The sequence below is a fragment of the Terrapene carolina genome, unplaced genomic scaffold, assembly GCF_002925995.2.
Source record: "Terrapene carolina triunguis isolate 2854851 unplaced genomic scaffold, T_m_triunguis-2.0 Scaffold96, whole genome shotgun sequence".
NCBI classification, from domain to species: Eukaryota; Metazoa; Chordata; order Testudines; family Emydidae; genus Terrapene; species Terrapene triunguis.
The window spans coordinates 4,237,692-4,256,340 of NW_020664447.1; the positions used below are offsets into that span (position 1 = coordinate 4,237,692).

An 18,649-nucleotide genomic window follows, 5' to 3' on the forward strand; every position below is an offset into this window, starting at 1 on the left:
CTTCACCTTCCTGTCTAGTGAACTGCTGAGTACTTTAGCTTACGCTAAGCCTGGATCTTAGCCTATCTACAGGCTTAGGTCACTCAGCACTGACGAGAATTATCAGAAATACCGAGATATTGATACCTTTTCTTCAAAAAGGCTCTACCTTAGGAACTCAGCTATTCCAGGAGAGCCTGCCCATTGGATATTGGTCAAGCTGTCATCCAGCTTGAGTGTGCTTTTCTGAAAAAAGGAAGAAAATGAAAAAAAAAAAAAAAAAAGGTATTAGTTCTACAGACAGGGTTAAACTTTCAGATGTCATTAATGACAAGTATAAGAACTGGATAACATTAAGGATGGGACTTTTCATGTTGAAACAGATTGCCAAAAATACTTAAGGTGTTCATACACAAACAATAGTAATTGTGCTGTCTTACCCATCCAGGATACCTTTTCCCATCGTGCGCTAGGGTGTTTTCTCTGTGCAAACCACAACTTTCAGCCTGGATTCTTCTGCACTGGGAATTCAAAAGTGGAGACAACAGTCCTGATGGGAGGCAGTGTGGAGTTTAGTTCAGAAAAAAGGTCTCTTTCCACTGCCGACTGAAGAGGTGGAAAATGCATTTTCCACACTTCACAGCTGTTTCCAGATTTTGTTTCTGTCATTTGAAATCAGTTTGTGGATATGAAATAATGCAAGCTATGAGTTTGTTTAAAGTCAGTTCAAAGTCATTATGTTTATTCAGCAAAGTTACAGTGACTGTAATGGCTGCTGCTACAAATGTTATCCAGGGTGTAACAGGATTTTACATTTTCATCATCCTGCTATTTTATTAAGTGTGCCTTCAGTAAAACTGGATGAACCATTTTGTTAGAGTTATTTATCTGACTGCTTTCACTGCTTAGATCTAGAGTCTTTCTTGCCTGGATCAGAGAGAAGCAGCTTCTTCATTCAGATTTCACCACAAAGTAGAAACTATGGCTGCGTAACAAGATATTTTTCATCAGTACCATGTAATATATCTGTGCAGCAGGAAACAAATGGGCCCTCCATAATGAAGCTCTCTGTTTCAATGTCCCCTTTAGATTGAAGCCCTCTGCTACAGTGGACATAGAACAAAACCTCTGGTTGCTTGGCATCATGTGTTGTTTTAATAGCTGTTTCACTAGGGGCCATATGCTGCCCTCTTGTGGAAAACCATGTGGTAAGCGCTACATCTGTGCTAAACACCAGGAAACAACTGTGTATTAAGGAGCACACTAGTATGGCCCATGATCCACATGCAAAGCATCACTCAACGGAATGGCAAACATGGCCACCACAGAGAGCCACAACCTGTGAATATCCTGCAGGGATAGTTACATAAGAGAGGACACCACTATGTGTGCCTGCTATAGGGGAGCAATGACAGAGTACACACGTCTGTACAGCATGTGTGTCTGATCCCTGTACAGTCCATGAAGATGTACACACACCCAATTGCACTGGGGGGGAATGGTCTCTGTGAGCTCATAACAGTGCACACAAGGGTCTAAGCTGTTACATCAAGGTGTTTAGATGACTGAGCACAGGCCATAGCCATCTCTAACTAATGCTGTTGTCAACACCAAGTTTAACTTCTGTAGTATTGCATGTAATGATACAGTAGGGGTAGGGGAAGGCCACATTCTCACAGCTCATACTCTTGTGTGTTCTATGGATGATTTATGTTAGATGCTGGACTGTGTTGGGAAGTCACAGGAGCAAGTAGGTGAGAAACTATGTCTTGATTATCTGTCCCAGCTGCAAATGGCAAAGACAGACAGATTTATAAAAGGATACCAAGTATGAGACCAATAAATATTTTTGTTTTCCATATCACGGCATCCTTCTGTCATCCTAATGCTACAGAGAGACGCACAGATTCACGATCTCTATTAAATACTATACAGAAATAGCAATGACTCTGGTCTTTAGTCCAGTTACTAGCATTCCGGTTAGTTATTAAGCTGAATGAAACCACTGTTCTCACTGTGGAGAAAAGCCTTTTCACAACTTTATTTTTGTAAGTTGGCTGACAGAATTAGCACCTATGCGAGTGAAAATGTAATAATTATGCTGCTCGAGCCAGGCAGGCTACCCAACCACATCCGTGCCATCATGTTTGGATTGATTTGCAACATCCCGGCTTTTCCATCACTTCCCCCCCAAATCAGTACCAGTACATCAAAAAACATTAACACCAGAGCAACACAAGTGAATGAGGCAAGGAACATGCAGTGGGGGGTCGTGACCACGTTCTATGTAGATACATGCACCAGTTTGTTGCCTTGTGTGGTGTGGGGGAAGGAGTGCTGGGGGGGTTGTATTTCAAAGGTGGTAATCTTACTTATCATGTCCTCCTGGAGACTCCTATCCTCAGCCCCCTCCCCCAAGACCCCATTCTCCCTATTATGCCCCCATACTCTCCCTGCCCTAAGGCATTCCCTGCTCCACTAACATGCCCTCCTCCCTGCTTTAGCACCCCATTCCCCTATCTCATCCCCCATCCCCTGCCCTTACACCCCCACCCTCCTTCCTAGCCTAGAAACCCCCTACCATGCCACCCTCAGAGTGTGCCCTCAACATGCCTGTCACTACACCCCACACCCTGCCCCTATCCTAAGATAGCCCCATCCCTCCCCTCTTCCACTGAAGGGACATGGTGGGTTGTCCCAGGGCAACACCTCACCTTCTGCCAGGTGTGTGTAACAGGGGAGCCTTTAACTCAGCAGCCAATTCGCTGCTTGCCCTCTGCTCAGGTTTCCATTCCAGGAGGGGCACTGCCTGCGCAGTTGGGGGCAGAGCTATGAGGGGCCGGCTGGGCAGTCTGGGGAGTGCAGACAGCAGCACTGGTTGCCTTGCCTCCCAACATGGGGACTGAGAGGGGAGTGGCAGGATTGTGTTTCCCTTCCTACACAGGCCTCACAGGCTTGTCCCAGCACTGCAGTGCACCCCCCTCTGGGCTGAAAGGCAGCAGCTGCTTTAGGACAGGAAATGAAGAGGGAGAATGTATCTGATTGACAGTGCAGGGGGAGGCCGGGTTGAATTACAGTATATAGAATTTGGCCAATACATTAGGATAACACAGCCAGACCCAAGTCAGACATTCCATGGAAGCTCTCAATGATCAGTGGGGTCAGGATTGCAGTTTTACTTCTAATCCAAAATACAACATTTCCAGCAGCATAGTATCCCTGGCATGCTGCTCCAATACTGACTGAGTGCCTCCTGCTCCATCGCTACCACGCCCTACAACACCTCGAAGGTCTCCCATCCAACCTCAGGCCCCGCCACTGCAATACTTCCCTGGCTCTCATGCAATTTAACATCCTACAATGCCTCTCTCAGTCAAAGCTCTCAGTTCTCACAATTGGCCACAATAAGACATATAACATTGACTTGAGGCAAGTTAGGGAAAGTACACAGCTGTTACTATGTAGATTACACAGGAACAAACATCACTGGGAATCTGGGCTATTGCCTTGATAATAAGCAAGCACTGAAACTTTAATCCTTTGCCGCCGAATTATGTTCTTTCTATACACAGCTAACCTTGGCTTTGGGGAGGGCTGCTCAGGCGTAAGTGGAGGCAGAATTTGGCCCTGTGTATTTTTGTGCAGCTTAATCACGCTAATAACATCACATACACACACAAAAATCACTCAAACCCTATGCCATGTAGTTAAATGTAAGTCAAATCTTGTTCTCCATCTTCTTTTACTCTCAACTTGCTGTAGACATGGCATACACTTTGTGTAAGTGAAGTGTGATCTGCATAAATTGGATGTACTGTACATATTTGTCTTTACCACTACTGGGTGGGGCCAATAGTCATATGTTAGATAAAGCCTCTGTGTTTGACATCCAACTGTGTAGCTGTAGCTGATGTTGTCTCATGAACTGTGTTTCCTGAGTATGCATGATATTAAACTGTAGAAACTATACTATTAGCATTTGACACACTGCTAGCTTACTTTTGGCAACAATATTGGCATGTATTTAAAGGATCCTAATAAATAATAATACTTAGCATTTACGTAGCATGTTACACCTTCAAAGTGCTTTACAAACTCTAACCTGATTTGGGTATCAGTACAGCTTTTCCCGATTGTACACTCCATTGAGAACCCCTCCTGAAAACATGGAATATTTTTTCCAAATCAAGTGTTTTGCCTTTAGGGGGATTTACATACTGCTCATGTCACCCATTCTTGGCAGGACAGGACCTGAGGAGCTGCTGTGTGGTACTATGTGAGTTATGGCAATGGACGTGGTGTGTCCTGAGTTAGTGAGTTTGAAATAAGTTGTTTCAAAATAAAGCTCTCCCCCGCTTTTCATGACTTTTCAGATATTCTAAATATCCCAAGGTTATTAGCCCTGAATGAGTTTTCAGTCTCTTCCCTCCTGAGCTGAATGACAGTTATATCTCTACAGGCTGCTTCTGTGATAGCAGTCTCCCATCACCATCTTAGCCTCATGAAAGATACACTCTCTAACCTATGCCCCACAATATTCTCCATCTTTTTTATTCAATCCCATATGCAGATTCCCAGACAAAGTCACGACTCTGATTGATTAGTCCTAGGCTTTATGTTCACAGCATATTTCTTCCCACCATAATGAACAGAAGAGAGCACAGTCAGGACAGTATTCCAACCACCTTTGCCATTTTAGAGCCACGCAAAGGGTACAAGGCAAAATCGCTTTGTATGGACCCAGTCATGCGGTTGTTCTGCACACAAAATTCCCATTGACTATCGTATAAAAGTATGTGTGTACAAAATACACTTACGCTGCAGCCCACCTTCAACAATCCAACTTCTGTCTTAAATGACCACTTCAAAATATTACAATTGTTTCCAATTCAAAGTTTGGCCTTACTTTAGTTAAATTAGACCATGAACCATTTATCCTGGCCCCTTTGGGTAGTCATTTAAATGAAATTTCATTGTAAATTTTTAAAAACTAGACAATATTACCTGCCAGGGTCCTAAGTCTACAGTCATTAATCAGGCAAACTTTCCATTAAAGAGACTGGGCCTCAGATAACAGTTGTAAGAGCTTGTCTATACTTACGGCCAGATCGGCACTGCTGCAATCGATGCAGTGGTGTCGATTTAGTGGGTCTGGTGAAGACCCCTAAGTCGATGGCAGAGCGCTCTCCTGTCGACTTCTGTACTCCAGCTCCTTGAGAAGAGTAAGGGAAGTCGGTGGGAGAGCGTCTCCCATCGACACAGTGCAGTGTGGACACCGTGGTAAAGTTGACCTACATTACGTTGACTTCAGTTACGTAACAGAAGTAGTATAATTTAGGTCAACTTACAGCTGTAGTGTAGACCAGCCCTAAGTTAGATCAAATTTGGTGCCTATGCTGCATAGTGGATTGCCCTAAACATGCTATGGATAAAGAACAGGAGTACTTGTGGCACCTTAGAGACTAACAAATTTATTTGAGCATAACCTTTCGCGGGCTACAGCTATGGATGCTATGGATGTTGTTCTACTAGGGAATGAAACTTCAGCTCACAAACATGGACCACAAAAGGGTTGAAACTTTCTTTTTTTTACCGGTTCACATTTTTCATTGCATACTAAATGGGTTTCACTACATAGAGGCCCCAGAGAACTTTGCTTACCACCTGACAGATTCTTTGATATTCTGGATTTCTTTCATCAGAACACCCTCTTGGCAATGGCTGCAGGAACACAAATATGCAGTTAGACAGCAAATGTTTGTTTCCTTTAGGACTGAAAAGTGCATTAAATAAAATAATTCCAAATTCTACCCTCAAAGGTCATCCACAGCTAACATTGATTTTGAGTGAAACCATGTGTACTCATCTTCTAAGGGCAGAATTTAATTCATGCATACCATCAGCTCATGAACAGATAATTCTGCTCTCCCTGCACATGTGGGTTTTTCATTAATGTCCACTGGAGCTTTACACAGGAGAGCAGAATACCAGTGCTGATTGCCACCATACAGATCTAAGAGCAATAGTTTGCCTACGAGCAAAAGAAGCATACAAAAGTAACGGGCCATATTGAGACCTGGTGTAAGAGGATGCAGCTTCATTGATATCAACAGAGTTGCACCTCCTTCCACCAAGTCTGAATTTGGCCCAGAATTATTAAAAAGCAGTACTTGTGTGGGCAAAGCTGTAGTCAGAATGAGGAGTGATTTACGAATGGAACTGTATAAAAAGAACATGGAGAGTACCTAGGGAAACTTATATTTTCTTTGTTACTTCATTTACAGAATGTAATTAACACAGACAGTAAATCATTTATCTGCATTTGAAAGAATCCAGATGGTTTATTTAATTTACATATATTTGCAAACTGTTACCCTTGGGTTATGTTTTCAGAGATTATAGTACCATTCCTTCCCTCTTATTTTGATCAAATCCATTCCTATCACTTGGATTTAAATAAGCTGCAGATCTTACCTTATTATTAGCAGTAAATATTTATATTATGGTAGCACCCAAAGGCCCCCATTGTTCTGGGCAATGTACAGATATTAAAAAGAGACAATCCCTGTCCTACAGGGTTTTTGACCTCCAATGTGTATATAGTTTACCTAGCACATAATAGTGCTTATAATGTCAGAAAGCTTGTCTGAATAGCTCAACTTTTCACTCTAGTTGGCCTGTTATTATCATGGACCTTCCCTGGACTTTATGCTCTTCTCTTTCATTTACAACATTGTCTTTTCATATTAATTAAAAGGTCAGCTTTCTACAAATAGTGATTGAAGTGGTCAGTCACACCTACCAAAAACGAACATAATAAAGTCCAAATGTCTACGCTAATTTTAATACAAATCAGTTCCTGTGGTTGTAATCAAATTAAACTGAGGATCAAACTTACCAGTGGATGAATTAAGCGGAAGGCACTATAAAGGAATTATTTTTATAAGAGGATTTGACCAACCAAGTAAAGAAAGTATACTCATAGTTCAGCATCACAGAAATCAATAGGAAGAAATAGTAGTTTTAAATTGTGTAATAGAGAACCATATTATTTATAATTTCTTCTGGCCTAATCCTGGTTTAGATTTTTATTTTTATTTTTTTAATCTAAATGATTCTTTGGATCCATTGACGACACTGGTAAAATTCCCAGACATTTCAATGAAGCTAGGATTTAGCCTAAAATTAATTGTGCAAACTGGTTAGTTCTTTATTATTATAGTAATTATTGTTATAGTAATTTTATATCATAAACTGACAAAATGCTTTGTAGCTGTTACATATAGTTCATTCTTTGACATATGCAGCCAGTAGTTTACCCAATTCCTTTTTATATCTACATATTAGTCAATTTCAAGATTATAAACCCTTCTGTATTTTCCTCATTGGATTATAATATTTAATATCAAGATAACACAGTTTTTATGTTCTTCAAAAATATGTACAATTATGGATGACTGGGAAAACTAACTAATTACAGAGAATATATAATAAAAGATAACATATGTTCCCAGGACATGAAGTTTATCCCTTGTGGGATAACTTGCTATACAGCTTTTAGTCTGAGTTTTGATAATAAAAGAAAACTGAAAACATTATCCAGTGTTTTTCTCATGCAACTCAAAAGTCACTGATTTATTTCTCTTATTGAGAGTATCATGTGACAATCTGAAACTTTTTACATAATTTACAGTCATGAGAGCAATCCTCATGAATCCACTTCATACAAGAAATGGTAAATCATCCAGTTAGTGCTAATATTTTTTTTAAGTTAAATCCCGTTTTATAAGGTTACACATTTTCTGAATTCTTTCTTGCTGGAAAAAAAAAGTCACAGTCTACAAACACGATGTAGAACTCAAATTAAATGTCTACAGCACTATATCTACAACTACTAGCCTCACTATGGAGTTAAAATTCCAAGCACAATTTCATTCTGATATAGTGATCCATTCTCTCTATATTTAGGTGGCAAAAGTGATTTCTCAGGGTAAGAGTCCCCTAGTCATTTTACACTGCAAATCAATAGTGAAATCTACGGTGTGGATCAGAGTGGAATTTTGCTCATACTGTTTAGCACAAAGGTCATGCTAAAAGTAAAACCAAACGTTGCTATTAAGCATTTGCCAAAACCAAACATTTCCATGGAGCAAAAATGATTCTTCTTTACAAAGGGCAGAATTCTCCACTCAGTTCAGCAACATAGATCTTGCCTCTAATACTATTCTCTCCCTACAAACTGGGAATATCCATTGACAACAATGGAAATCTCCACAACAACCTGGGAGAATGGAATATCAGACTTGATATCCACCATGTGGGTTTTAGGGGAGAAATTTGCCATATGGAAACAATATGGAAGTAGAAATTAATTTAGACACAGCATGAGAAGCAGTGAAGTCAATAGGAGCCTTTCCATTGTCCCAGCATACACTGGAATTGGCCCACCAAATTCACCAACATACAAATACAACATGTGAATGTTTCAGGACTTTCTATTCTTGGTCCCTCTTTTAAATCAATCATTTTGGTTGATGTCTCGCTGGGAAATAAAGTTGAATTGTTTCAGCTGCTTAGGTCTATAGCAGTTGTATGAACTGGGTTTATATCCCCAGCAGCACATCCAAACTACAAAAAAGTCACTTTGCAAGGGCATGGGTAGTGTGGTCTGGAGGCAGAGGCATGGCCTTGAATCCTAGCCAAGGGGAGTATCGAAATCTAATACTACAGGTATTTTGTGCACAGAAACCAGTGGAAGTTTTGCATGCTGCAGAACTACAGCATTGAAATCTTATTGCATTGTGATTCAGGTAGACAGCCTTTCAGTGACATTCATTTACTCTTATAAGGCAAGTAAGAGATTTTGAATGTCTTCTCTTTGTACATTAGTTTAATCCATTCCACTGTAAATATGATATTATTTTCATACAATAGTTATATACCCCACACTAGTGCAATGAAGCCAAAAGAGTGTTACTGTCTTTGCAAGCAATTCTTTGGTTCCAAACTCTAGTACAGGGGTCGGCAACCTTCGGCACACGGCCCGTCAGGGTAATCTGCTGGCAGGCCGTGAGACATTTTGTTTACGTTGACCGTCCGCAGGCATGGCCCCCCACAGCTCCCAGTGCCTGCGGTTTGCCGTTCCCAGCCAATGGGAGCTGCGGGAAGTGGCACGGGCTGCAGGGATGTGCTGGCCGCCACTTTCTGCAGCTCCTAGTGGCCGGGAACGGCGAACCACGGCCATTGGGAGATACATGGGGCTGTGCCTGAGGACAGTCAACGTAAACAAAATGTCTTGCGGCCCGCCAGTGGATTACCCTGATAGGCCGCGTGCCGAAGGTTGCCGAGCCCTGCTCTAGTACATATAGCATTAGTTACGATCATACTACAGGACCTCAGCTTGCAGGGTCCTGTATCTTTCAAAAAGAAACACATAGTAAAAGCATTTGGTTCAAAAATGCTTGCTGTTTCCATCTCACAGCACTTCCAGTGACTAATCCCTAGAGAGACAGATACTGGGGCCATCTCTGGACTGGAGGGATTTGTGCACAGTCTCCTACACAGGGCAGCAAGAGCATCTTCTGCTGAGAAGATTGTGCACAACCACAAGATTATGATGAAATTTAAACTGTGCCCAGAACTGCGGTCAGCCAGCACAAACAGTTCAAACAAGAGTAACTCTCCATGGGGATCCTTTCAGGATAACTTTCTAGCTTGTAGGAAAGATGGTGCAGTGGTTACGACATTAGCCTGGGAATCAGAAAACCTAGGTTCAAGTCCCTGCTCTGCCAAATTTCCTGTGTGACCATGGACAAGCCACTTAGTCTCTTGTGTCTCAGCTCCCCATCTGTAAAATGGGGATAATAGCACTTCCCTACACAACACCCCTGTGATGAGGTGCCCATTACTATGGTAATGGGGGACACAGAAAGATGTAACAGTGATGTGTGAGAGGTTAATGTAGAAGTGAATATTTAAAATGGGATTTGGGAGTTAATCTGCAGTTGCCCATATATAAACATTCATAACTCTCCATTTTCAAAGGGCCAAAGCAAAACCTAAGAATAGGGGCTGTGTGGAACGGGAAATATACTGGGATCTGGCAGAGAGAAGTTACATAGCCACTCTGCCACTTCTTCAAACTCAGGACTCCAGGAGCTGTTGCACCCATATTGGCTGGTGGATCAGTTTGATCAAGGTCTGATTCATCATTGCGGTACTCCCAGTTTACTCTAATATTATCACTGAAATCAAAAGAGACACATCAGCAGAAACTGGAGCAATGCAGTGGTAAATCTGGTCCATAGAGTTCAGGCTGAAATTTCATCCTTAGTTTACTTTGCCATGCATAGGTACTGTACCTAGTATGAGACAGAGAGAGAAAATCACATGTTGTGCAAAACTTGGATTCACTGGTTTGGGTTAAGACCATTTCAACCTCTGCTCTGAATTTCCTGTCCATGAAGGTTTGAGAGGGACATCAAACTTGTTTTCACTTTCAGACAGACTGAATGTGAGTGCAGCTTTCTGGAGGTGACAAGCCTTAATTACAGCCCAGAGCCACACGGCAGTACTTAGCACGTCCACATTTATTAGCTTTTGTGTTACTGATGCAGCAAGAGGGCAGAGCTCTGAAGATATCATGCCTGGCATCATTTGATTACAGAAAACATTCCCAGTCTCTAATCCAACAGACACTTAATCCGGAGAGCATCTTGTGACCCGAAAGGGATCATCTGGAAAGGAATCAAAATTCTGTTTGCCAAAAACATTTATATTAGCTGTGAAAGCCAAACTCTGCAAAAGAGCTAATTGGAGAGCTTCCCTACAGTCTCTCTGCCAGTGTGCAAAACACTCAGACACAGCTCCACCCATCACAATGCTCTGCCGCAACGTTAGGGGCTGTTTAGTGTTCAAAATGTAGGACCGGTTATTTGTAAGGTCTCAAAAATCTGGAAACTTTAGAGCGCAGCAGTCGAATAAAGGATCGTGGGAACATCTCTCTAGACTCTTGTGCTGTGTACTTGAAGTAGTTCTGCGGATGTGCCAAGACATCAAACAACGCCTTTATCAGCTTCTTATCCTGAAAAGGGTAAGGCAGATTTTTTACTGTCAAATTACAATCAGAGTCACCGACACTTAATCACCAATGATTCCATAACGGATTGTTTTAATAGAAGCAATGGCCTGGAATTTTTACTTTCCCATCACTAATGTGGGCTCTCAGATCTGCACAGCTGGAGTGAAATCCTGGTGAAATCTTGCACTGACTTCAATGGAGCCAGGCTTTTGCCCCTGGTCTTTATTTCAATACTAGCAGATCCAAGCATTTACAGAAAGCAGAGTATTGAGTTGAGGTCTGACAGGCAAAATGTGCTTTTTGGGTTAAATCTACTCCACTTGCCTGAGTACTGGGCTCTGTATAAGGTGGAGTATGATGTGTGTCAGAGAAGTGAAATCAGTCTCTCCAATCCAGGGTTAATAACTGCAGGGCCCTCACTCCCTCTTTCAAGGCTGCTATTCTGTGAGCTGAAATAGCCGCCATTGTCTCTCCGTGCCAGTTGTGCAGGGCATTGGATCCAAGTAGATGTAAGCCTATATCCCCCTCTCCAAGCTTGGTCCCACTGCAGCCTTCCAAGATGGCCTATGTGAAGCCAGCCTGGAGATCCTTTTCCTGGCGCTTAAGAGATGCATAGGCACCCTTGTGCAGCTGCTCCACTCACCCCTAGGCAGGGGGCTTCATTGATGCTGAGGCCTGGGAAGGGGTGTGCACCGATAGAGCTAGTATAGAGGTCTTGGAAGGCATTAAAGTTGCTCATGCAGACACCCCAAGAGAGGGCCTCAGTAAGGTGAATCCCATGTAGGGAAATAGCTTCACTAGCACAAGAAACTGTAATTTACCATTCTGTATTAATCTCTCCATTAATTTTCATACCAAAGATTTAATAGAGGAAAATTTACCTTAAGTATCTCTTGATGATTTTCAGATGCATAGAGTCTACCATCCCGAACTATGTCTTCTATTAGCTCCTGGTAATCCTCTGTTGGGGACACATATAAGCATTTGCCTGTTAGACTCAGCTGCATAATCAATGAGGGCCAAATTCTTCCCTTAACACACGAGTGAGCCGCTGGCCACTGGACACAACGGGAAGGGTGGTGGCCGTGTAGGTTCACATGTAACAGCAAACATCTGGCTCTCAAATTAGCAGTCTTTGGTATTCCAAATGACCTTCTATAAATACACTGTACTATTTATTAGGAGGACACAAGCTGAGCTATTCATCATCCATCTGTCAAAGGCAAAAGAAAGCAGCAGCAGCCTGGGACAGCTCTGTACTGTAACCATGTGGCATGCTTCAAACTTATTATGTTGCTAAAGAAATCCACACCAAATCCATCTTTAAATATTCTGAATCTTTTGCTGGCTTCTTCATATAATAATCAAAAACTTTCTTAAAGAGCAGTTACAGTTGATCCAGGGCAAAACCCTCCCAGGCAACAAAAGCCTTAAAAGGAAGGAAACTCCAAGCTAAGGGCAAGGTCTTCCCCCAACCAATGAATTACCCACTGTCGGTAAGACACTGCAGCCAACCAGAGAAGGGCCTTCTGCTCCCAGTGGGTACAGGGAAATGTTACACCTCACTCACGCTGTCTGACAAAGCCTTAACTCCAACCTCACCAACAGTGACACGGGTGCAGAGGAGACATCTGGGGTGAAGCTCTGGCCCCACTGAAGTCAATGTGTGTTTTTGCCATTGACTTCAATGGAGCCAGGATTTCACCCCTGGGATTCCAGGTGAAGGGATGAGATTTGGGAAGTTTTAAGGGTAAGCATGAGGTTGGAGTTAAGGGTGAAGGAGATGAATGTGTGCAGTCAGAGTCGCATTTCCAATTAGGCACAGTAGGCATGTGCCTAGGGGCGCTGGCATTCTAGGGGTGCCTAAAAGTTACACGTGGATGAAAAGTTTCATTTTTTACGGAAAACACGAAAGTCAGCTGTAGGCAAGGGAGGCGCTGAAGATGCTATGCCTAGGGGCGCATAAAGTGTAAATCCAGCCCTGTGTGCAGTACTGTGTGTCCCTCACACAGCCTGACCAGCTTCCTAAGGCTCATCAGATGTGCATCCCTGCCACCAAAGGAAAGATGCTGCTGACAGGAGAGGTTGTTGGGAGGAGGAGGGTTCCCCCCACCTCCTCTCACAGCCACAGGAACGGAGAAGTGGCACAGCAGCCAGCCCCTGGGATGGGGCTGAGTCCTGGTGCATCTTCCATTGCAGGGTAGGAGAGAAGGGCACGGGGAGCATCTCTAGTCCTCTTCAGAAATGCTGGCAGGGAGGGTGTTGCTAACTGCAGCACTCCACTGCCCCAGCACATCAGCCTCCATCAAAGCCTGTGAGCTTCAGGAGAGACTGCACCAAAGGGGAGTTCTTAGCTCCACTCCTACGCTGCCCTCTGCTACAGCTCCCGCCTTCCTCTCTGTTGAGGTTTCACAGGCAGAGTGGTTCACTGCACGTTCTGTGAATCACCATATGCTGCCTTTCTAAACCACAGCAGCTGGAGCTCGGCCGGGTTCCCTTCAGCGGTCGGCTCTCAATCACCAATCTGTGCGGCTCAAGCCCCCCTTTGGAGTTAGTGGGGCACTGGCATGAATGTGCAGCACCAGGGGCGGCGGGTGAAACTTCCCCTGGGGGAGGCTAGCTCTTTGTCCCACCTCTTCTGCCACAGCCCCGCCCACACTCCACCCCTGCTTTGCCCCAGGCCCCGCCTCGGCCCACCACTGACTTGCCACTCACCTCTTCATCAACCCTGTGAGGTCCCCCCTCCACTCACCTCCTCCCTCGCCCACCTGCCGCTTGCCCATCTGCTGCTCAAATCCTCACCCCACTGCTGGACCTCCCCCACCCGCCACGAGACACCCCCCATACGTGCCGTGCAGCTCTCGCCGCTTGCCTCCATATCCAGTGCTCTAAAAAACCACCTCCACGAGAGGCGTAGCTCCCAGCGCTGGGGCACTGTTTACACTGGCACTTTATAGCGCTGCAACTTGCTGCGCTCAGGGGTGTGTTTTTTCACACCCTTGAGCGAGAAAGTTGCAGCGCTGTTAATGGCCATGGTAGATAAGCCCTTAGAGGGGAAGAGGCGGGGGCGGGGGAGGAACCACGGCCCAGGTGTCGGGCGACAGGAACGGCTGTGCTAGGGGAGCCATGGCCTCTCCTTGCCTATTATACCCGCCGCCCATGCGCAGCACAGTTTGAAGGTGTCGGGTCAAAAAGCATCTTCACAAAAGGGCTCCAAACAAAGATGAGATTCCACACCGACAATTTCAGAAGCAGGCAGTTTTTAAGGGGTTTGTGTTCATAGTAAATCCTCTGCTCCTCATTCCTTTGGAGAAAATGTAATCAGACCCCAAAGATCACATCTGGATGAGGTCTCACCCCTGCAGCCGCCTCAGTGTGCTGGATACAGGGGCCTAGAGTGAAGGGGCTCTCAAAGCTCCAGACTGGCTGGGGAAGAATTCCCAGGACTGCCCCCTGCAAGCCCTGGTGTATGGGGCATATGGGGAGCCAGGGCTGGGAGGAGAGTCCCCATAGTTTAGGTCAGCTACAAGGGTCATCATCTGTTGCATGCTGTGGAGCTGCCTATTAGCAGCCCATGCTGTGGAGTATCACAAATTACAGCAGCTCTCAGAAGCTGTTTAAAATAATTTATGCTAGGGGCCAGTCTAGTCCCTGGAGCAACCCCAGAATCAGGGAGCATAAAGGTATCTTAAAGCCAGCTTAGCCCCCGGCCCCAGGCTGTGAGTTTCTGTGCTGCACCTCTTAAGCCATGCAGCACAAATTCTCACTGTCTGTTGAATTCAGGGGAAGATTGTATGGGTTCCTTGGAGATGAGATTAACAAATCAGAATTGAATTGAAAATCCTGATTCAACCTGAACAGTGTCTCATTACCCTCCAACACAATCTAACGATCACCCTTGGCCAATAATACTGCTGTGGAATCCAGCCTCAGGATGACCAGGTTAAAATCTGACGGTTGTACCACTCTAAGCCACCAGTGGTTCCAGTTACAGTGGGACCCCAATTAATGGAACATCATTTCTTCAAAAATCCCAGTTATTGGAAACAGGCTTAAGTCCCCTGGTCCATTTTCAAGCTATCAAGCTATCTAAATCTATAACTATGGTATTGCTAGGACGCCTATTGCTGTAATAACTGCTACTCATATATAAAGGGCCTGATACAACTTCCATTGTCTTCAGTGGGATCTGATCAGAACCAAAATGAATGCCACTGAGTGCAGCAAGACCAAATTTGGCCATGTCAGGGATGAAGATTTCAGTGCGTAAGTCTTTAAGTGTCACGTCAACACATTATTATTTCTACTGTGGTAGCACCTACAGGCCAGGACCTTTTTGTGCTAGGACTTGACAGACATATAACAGACAGTCTGTGCCCCAAGGAGCTTATAACCAAAGTAAAAAATCAGACAACAAGCAGATATAGACGAGGGGTGGGGGAGGAGGGAGAGGAGCACAAGGACACTAAGAGACAATACTGGTCAACAGAATAGGCAGTGGTCAGAGCATGCCAGCTGCCTAACTACTGTTGAGTTTTTGTAGGCAGCAGGCACAGGGCAGTTTTAAGGAGTGATTTAAAGGACACCGAGGTAGCTTTGTGGATATTTACAGGGAGCGGTTTCCATGCATAAGAGGAGGAAGTATGAAAGTTCTTGTTGGAAAATTTTACAAGCTGACAATCAGACTGTCATAATCTGCAGTACGGAGGTGGGAGTTGTTTATGTGCAATTACATTAAGTCCTCCGTTCATCCAACTGCTTGGCTAAGTGAATTTAATGCCAGATAAGCATAGCATCATATTTTTTGTCACTGGAAACACATTGATTTTACAATGTATAAACATGCAAAAACTTTCTATGTTGAGATGCAAGCAAAGTGCATTAAAATAAATAAAAGCAGACTCTAATAGAAGTAAAGTCAGTCAAACTCAATGCTTCGATTGTCACATTTTAAGAAATACTCCCAAAATCATACAGGGATAAGCCCTGGGAATGGCAATAAATTCAGATGAGACAGGGTATTGTTTCTTTCTGTGAAGCTCCAAGTTTCTACAGACTTATCCCATACTGACCCAAAGAGCACAAGTATTCAGGGAGCAAATCATGTCCAATTTCACCTGCTTATCAGGAGACCTGTACTTGGGTGCCAAGTTAACTAACAAAAGATTCAAAGGCTATTCACTGTTACTATTGTAATAACCTATTGCAAAGGAGCATCTTTTCCTTGCATGTTTTTGTGTCTCTCTTTTACACTATTTACTATATTATGAAATTAGCAAAAAAAAAAAAGGCTCTAAAACTTCGCCCAAAATGTTAATTTGCAGTTTGTGAAACAACAGGGCAAAGCACGCCTAGGGCTTTGTATACACTGACATTTTTGCAGCTCCATCAGTGCTAGCAGAACATGAATGGAAGCACTAGCATACACCAGCCAGAAGTGTTTTATCCACCTAGTCATCTAGACTGTCTCTGAGCAGAGTTTGACAACACAGTGGTAAAAATGCCAACGGCCAGTCTACGCTAACATTCTCATGGCCCTCATGTTAGACCAGCAATAAACATAGTCTAAGTGTCAATGCCCCAAACTGGAAGGGTTCCATTTTTTGAGAGTTCTATCCATCTTATAATGTGCTCCACCTACCCTCCAGGGATTGAAAGATTCAAATTCCCACTGTAATATTATACGTTACTTAACACCTGTTAGTAGCAACTTACCATCGTATGTTACATAAGGCACCTGGAATCCTTTGGCACTATTCCCTTCATTCGACTTGAACTGGATCCACAGTTTTTTAGACCTAGATGTGAAAGCTATAGGGCGTTCGTAGGTTTGGCAGGTTTCATATGTGGTCACAGAATTGGAGGAAGCTTCCAAAGAAAATGGACAATATGCAGCTGTCAGACAACTCTTAATAGGCAGCAGGTTTAAAACAAATAAAAGGAAATATTTCTTCACACAACGCGCAGTCAACCTGTGGAACTCCTTACCAGAGAATGTTGTGAAGGCCAAGACAATAACAGGGTTCAAAAAAGAACTAGATAAATTCATGGAGCTGGATCCATCAATGGCTATTAGCCAGGATGGGCAGTAATGGTGTCTCTAGCCTCTGTTTGCCAGAAGCTGGGAATGGGCGACAGGGGATGGATCACTTGATGATTGCCTGTTCTGTTCATTCCCTCTGGAGCACCTGGCGCTGGCCACTGTCAGAAGACAGGATACTGGGCTAGATGGACCTTTGGTGTGACCCAGTAGGGCCGTTCTTATGTTCTTAACTCTTCAGTTACTTAGCGATTAAAAAACACATTAACCTATCATGACAAAAATGCTTTTATGGTAGGAGGATAACCAGAATACAACAAGTTAAATAAGTGCAGTTTTACCCCTCGTTTTACAAGCATTAGTGTGCCGAGATTTTGCGGTTAGTCTGAACTGTTTTGGGCAATAGCCAGAGCCAAATTCTGCTCTCAGCTACAGGAGACCAACTTCCACCCCAAGAGTCTAATTGAAAGGATAACTGCAGTTATTAGCTGAAATACTTTAGGGCTCTTTGCAGAGAAAATTCATCTGGCCTCTGGGAGGTGCAATCTCCCAGACAACAGGTTATCTGGCAGTGTGGCAGGCTGACCGAATCAGGAGACAGCCCAGCCCAGTGCCTAAGAGTATGTATACACAGAAAAAAGCTGTGCATGGACTAGCCTACCTGAGCTAGTTTGAATCCAGCTAGCGCAGGTAACAAGCAATGGAGACAGCGCAGCATGGGTAGTACAAGCGCAGAACAGGCCCTGGGTAGGTGTTCTGGTCACTTGCTCTCTCAGAAGCCTGCACAGTGCTGTGTTCACTGCTTGTTACCTGCACTAGCTGGATTCAACCGAGCTCGGGTAGGCCAGCTTCTGCTGCGTAGACATATCCTGAGTGCAGGCACCGGGGAACCAGAGCTGCAGGAATTGAGGACTTGTTTGTGGACAGAGTGCTTGTGTCCGATCTCCACAATCCCTTAACAGAATCACATCAGTTCTCAGTTCAAGCTTCTTTATCCCACTGGCGCTGGGCAGCTTGAGAGGTGTTACTACAGCCCTACTGTAGCCCGATGAATGGTTTGTGGAGGAGGGGCATCAGGGGAGTGACTGGTCAGTGCAGGCTCTGTTTTTTCTTTACCAGGTGACCTGCAGTTGGTAAGAGGGCCTCTGCCACCTTGATCCCTGTGAAGCAAATTGGAGGCTTGCTCATACCCTGACCATATAACTTGGCCCCATAATTATTTTCATAAAACATTTTTTTTCTTCTTTTCTTTTAGCTTTTTAAAAACATATTGCTTGTGAAATGTGCCAGCGCCAGAAACTGAAATGGTGTCTCCACAGCACATGTAGAATCAGACTCAGAAATGTAGGGGTGGAAGGGACCTTGAGAGGTCATCAAGTCCAGACCCCTGCCTGGAGGCAGGACCAAGTAAGCCTCGAGCATCTCTGACAGGTGTTTGTCCAATCTGTTCTTAAAAACCTCCAATGATGGGAAATACACAACCTCCCTTGGAAGCCTATTCAAGAGAATAACTACCCTTGTAGTGAAAAAGCTTTTCCTAATATCTACTC

General features: G+C 44.0%; 1 protein-coding gene across 1 annotated transcript in view; it reads right to left on the reverse strand.

Moving 5' to 3' along the window:
* Positions 1 to 9,873: 9,873 nt before the first annotated feature.
* The window catches only part of SCUBE2 (signal peptide, CUB domain and EGF like domain containing 2), a 67,358-nt gene continuing 58,582 nt past the window's right edge, over positions 9,874 to 18,649 (reverse strand). The window contains exons 16-18 of the mRNA XM_026651229.2: positions 16,775 to 16,927; positions 11,941 to 12,020; positions 9,874 to 11,062 (exon numbers count right to left, since the gene is read on the reverse strand). Coding sequence (XP_026507014.1) covers positions 10,910 to 11,062; positions 11,941 to 12,020; positions 16,775 to 16,927 — 386 coding nt within the window. The 3' untranslated portion in view covers positions 9,874 to 10,909. The remainder of the gene's footprint in view (positions 11,063 to 11,940; positions 12,021 to 16,774; positions 16,928 to 18,649) is intronic.